At 31.5% G+C, this 4,806-nt stretch overlaps 1 protein-coding gene across 1 annotated transcript in view; it reads right to left on the reverse strand.

Annotated features, from left to right (window-relative positions):
* The window catches only part of LOC106472698 (phosphatidylinositol 5-phosphate 4-kinase type-2 beta-like), a 26,399-nt gene extending 21,893 nt beyond the window's left edge, over nucleotides 1-4,506 (reverse strand). The window contains exons 1-2 of the mRNA XM_022401245.1: nucleotides 3,299-4,506; nucleotides 584-736 (exon numbers count right to left, since the gene is read on the reverse strand). Of these exons, the coding sequence (XP_022256953.1) occupies nucleotides 584-736; nucleotides 3,299-3,373 (228 nt within the window). The 5' untranslated portion in view covers nucleotides 3,374-4,506. The remainder of the gene's footprint in view (nucleotides 1-583; nucleotides 737-3,298) is intronic.
* Nucleotides 4,507-4,806: the final 300 nt, after the last annotated feature.

Below are 4,806 nucleotides of genomic sequence, written 5' to 3' on the forward strand. Positions count from 1 at the left end.
GTATTTTTAGTTTATTACTAATAGTATATATATATATATATATATATATATATAAAAAAACCTAAAAAATAAAACTTTTTTTTTCATATCCTCCATGTGCAAATTTTTTAAAGACAAGCAAAAACCGAGTAAAAACGTGGTAACTAGAAGAGATAACTGTTTGCTTTACTTCTTTAGTTACTGTTCTATGTTTTAAGAAAAATAAGTTTAAGAACTTATTTCAAAATACTTCCATTTGTTTTGGTAAATTATCTTAAATCCATGAAACGGTTGAAGCTATGCAATGTTTGGAATATAAAACAAATAATCACCTTTTGCAAGATAATGCTTGTGGAGAAGACTATATTAGTACAAACACATGGAACACCTATAGGGCTTTAACACAGAGAGCTACAATGGAAGCAGCACAGTCCAATTCTCTTATTTTTAGATGAATCAAACCCGTATTTGATTTTATACTTTATATTAAGAACTAGAGGTCTCTATGATAGTCACCGAGATGATACACTAAAAACATCTGATAACATTTTTGATCATTTCATATACGACACATTAAATGTTGAATTATGTACTTAACACTCACTGGGTGGTACTGTTTAAGAAACACATGCATCTGCTCCACTTCTTCACTCAGTAGTGTCTTGACAATGAACATTTTGTCAGATGACCGAAAGAATCGTGCTCCACTCCGGCCTGAGGATTCTATTGCAATTGGTTGATACTTGCTGAGTGAATTCTAAATAAACCAATAAGAACAATACTAAATAAATTATTCTTTATATCACATATTTCTTTGTACAATTATAGAACCTCTGTGCAGGAACATCACATTCAAGTATTGTAGAAGGTTACATAAAGTTCAACTGAAGAGAATGAGGTAAGAAATATATCTAACTTTGCTAAACCTGTGGATACGGGAGAGTCAAACTGTGTAGGTCAAGATTGTTTTACAGAGTTACATTCGAAGTTTTATACAAGTACTTTATTATTAATGTATGTTAATAAGTTGGCATCAAAATGTAGTTTATAATTCAAATTTATATATCATCTAAGTTATCATTTCTTAAATTGATAAGAAAATATTTAAATAAATTCTCAAACTGCATCTCCAAGTCACATAATGCATCAATGCTCAGACTTCTTATAATTTTTTCTCTTCCTTTGCAAAGGCTTTAGATTGTTCAACCAATTAGAAACACACATTATAGATATTAACAAGCCAGAATATAACCTTTCAACCTCTTCTCGCTATATTGAGATATCACTATATCTGTTCAACCCCATATCTATCCTCTGTCTTTCCAGAAATATCTATACTTCACTCAGGCATTGCTAGTAGACATGTTTATAACCAACAGAAATGGCAAATTCTGACATATATAAATCCGATGATTGTCTGTTTTTTTTTAGCGGTCAAAACCAATAGCTTGATGTGTTACGACAGAAGATATTATTCCAAACAGTAATGGAATTTTTTAAAACATATTCACAGGTTACTTAGAAAGCCAGATAAACTGTAGTAGTTTTGGAACATTCTACTCTAGTACCAATTATATTTTTTTCATTGTAGAATGTATATTTTTAAAGCTACATGAATTATTTACCGCATAACCAATACATAGTGAGAAAAAAGAAATGGACTCACTAAACCACAAAGACCAAGGTAGAAGGCAAATTTCTTGGACTTTTTTTTTACTTATTTTTATAGTTGTTATATTTCTATAACAAAAGTAACCGAAAACACCAAACTTATTAGGTTCGATAAGAAAAACCTAAATGAAAAACAACATTAAAGAAAAAAAGTATTGTGCTTTCTTTTGAAGGAATGCACACAGGTCTCCATCTGGTAATGTAATTTGATAGTTTATTTACCCTATGCTCTTACCAGGTGATTTATTGTTTTGTTATGCTAGTTAGACCAATTTCAAAGAACAATAAAATTGAATGAAAGCAGCTGTGAAAAGGTTACAATCTGCAGGCATTGCAGAAAGAAAAAAAAAGGGGGGTATTTTTGATTTCATTTCATGGTTTTCACTCATTTTACATTAATGATTTTGCTACAATTAGTGATAGGGTAGAGAAAATATAAGATAAAGTATAAAGTTTTACCCCCCCCCCCCCAAAACGAAATGTTGATGTTCATTTCGGAAGTTCTAAAGGTTATGCAAGTGAGATATTAAACAGTTAGATGGAAAGAAGTAATTTTATCCTTATCGTGAAAATCAACTTTCACTCAGAGTGACTCGGTAAAGGCTTCATAAAGTCACAGACAAATCTCTAGTAAAAATAAGATGTTTTGTACATAACATACTTATAATGTTTAATAAAAGCTTGTGAAAATAAACTTAGTACAAGCAGAGTAATCATATGTATAATTCCATGGCCACATGGTGGTTACAAGGTCAGTCAATTTGACCAAACCCATATATATAGGGTTAAGACAGCTTTGAATGTCTGGACTCAGTTCAGATCTCATGTTTGTTTACAGCAAGTTACTTTGAATCAGGTACAGCTGGGTAATTAACTTGATTAATCAATATTATTGATTGCACTCATCAGTAATTGAAAATACGATTAATGCCATGAAAACAATAAACTAATTAAAATTAGTGTGTGTGTGGGGGGGGGGTTGCCTCATGATTGTGTTCAATTTACTGTGTGACCAGACATGCTCACCACTTCACCTGTGAGAGAATTATATATTTTTTCAGAGTTTTGGGAAAACACTAAAACTATCTGCCCCAACTTTGAACAACTGACCAAAGAGAAGGCAAACGACCAGCAGTATCCACCTCAAACACTTGGGTTGCTTTAGCGTTAAATAAAGTGTAATTTTGCTGGGTTTTTTTTTATATTGTGTTATGTTTTTAGTCTAGAAATGCTTAACTTTAATGTTTAAAAATTACAATTTTTGCACTGTATGATGCTGTAATTTTTAATTTGAGCAACTGTATTCTTTAGTGTTAAATAAAATATCAATTTTGAGAATTTATGTTCTAGTGGAAGTTGTGACAGACAGACATTGTCAATCCACTTAAGTCTTGACAGCCTTTTAACCATGTGATAAATTCCGAATGTAAATGTACAAGTTGGTTTTTGACGAACAAAACAAAATTAATATAACATTAAACTTATGAATATCGAACATTCTATTTACTGTAATAGAACCAAAACATGACATATAAATTTTCTTCTGTATCATATAGAATAAAATCATAAAACATACTTTTTAATCATTTCTGTTTAATAGCTGCAACTGACATATAGCCTTCATAGACCTAAGAAAAATTGGCCTCACCACAGAATTCTTACAAACATTTCCAGAGAACGTAACCACATGTTTATTGATTGGCAATATTTTCATCTCTGTCATCTGCTTGAGCAACTTGGTAATTAACCTGTAAATGTAGCTTTGATCAGAACTAACTTGAAATTATTTCATGTAAAAAAAGTCAACAATGTAATGGTTGCAGTAAAAGTTATATTAACACTTTATATTACAATATAGTTGTGTGTTTTATTCTACCATTACTATGCTAATACGTTCTAGTGGATAATTTATGTTGGTTCCCATTATTTTTACAGATTTCAATGTATTGGAGCTCTAACAACATTATCCAATTGTTTAATGTAAGTTGAAACATGTAAGAATCTGCATACTTCCAGTAAGTGTTGTATCACTTGATGCCATTGCCGAGAAAGGAAGTGCTAACAGGCATCTCATGTTGACCAGTGAATATTTTTGTTCATTTCAAATTTCTTGAAAATAGCCAAATACTTTCTTTGCAAGTGTGTATAACCATTGATCTACTTTGTGGAAGAGGTAAGCTGTGATGTTTTTAACACCCAGTCTACAAGACAATGAAACTTAGTTTGGGAGATAGGGTAGGCTATAAAAGAGTCTGATGGTTTGCAGTATTCATGTTAGAACCAAATACAGTTTATTCTGATAAAGGGCTCGATCTGTTAATTTGAAAACAACACTTTAACACCAATAGAACTCACCTCTCAATAGTGTTTAGCCATGACGATACAAATATTCGGGGCTTGGCTGGACTGTGTTTCTCTTGCAAAAAATAGTAGAAGTGTTCATGTTCAGGCAGGTGCAGTACATAGCTACCTTAGAGGGGAAAATAAGCTTCAGAGGTTTCCTTGTGAAGACCACAGAGAAAATGGCTTTATAGAGCTGAGGAGCCAGATATTGTATTGCATAACGTTTGTGGTTACTACCGTGTTTTATGTTGGATATTGGAGTGGGACAAGGGTTTTGCTCCCTCAAAGATTGGAAATTAGTGTGAATATGACCAATCTGATGTGCACATCAGATACCAGATATTGCAAAATTGTTCCAATCCCTGTTCAGAATTTAATAAAAATAATAATAAAAAAAAGAGAGAATACTGGAATCAACACACCAAACATTTCTCCCTGGCTTGCAGACTGGGTGTTACAATATAAATGTTTCAAATGCACACAGTGTTCTGCAGATAGTGTAATACCCAGAAATAATATGTTGTTTATGGAAATGTAGAAAATTGAGGTCTATTTTATTTTGCTGGTGATATTAACTTAAGATATGCTGCCTACTTAAAAGTTCAACAATGCCTACGTGTTAATGTGAAACAAAAAAATGGATGCCTTCCAATCTCTATGTATTATTAAGTTAGTTTAGTTTGAATTTATTTTAAGAATTTGGATTTTGGTAGTTTATATTTAAATGCATAATTGAAAACATACATGTATATTAATGAGTGATAATTCTTATAAAGAACTATTAAATGTTATTAAGAAGGGGTTTGTCATGAT

Source organism: Limulus polyphemus, unplaced genomic scaffold (genome assembly GCF_000517525.1).
Source record: "Limulus polyphemus unplaced genomic scaffold, Limulus_polyphemus-2.1.2 Scaffold5533, whole genome shotgun sequence".
Classification (NCBI taxonomy): Eukaryota; Metazoa; Arthropoda; class Merostomata; order Xiphosura; family Limulidae; genus Limulus; species Limulus polyphemus.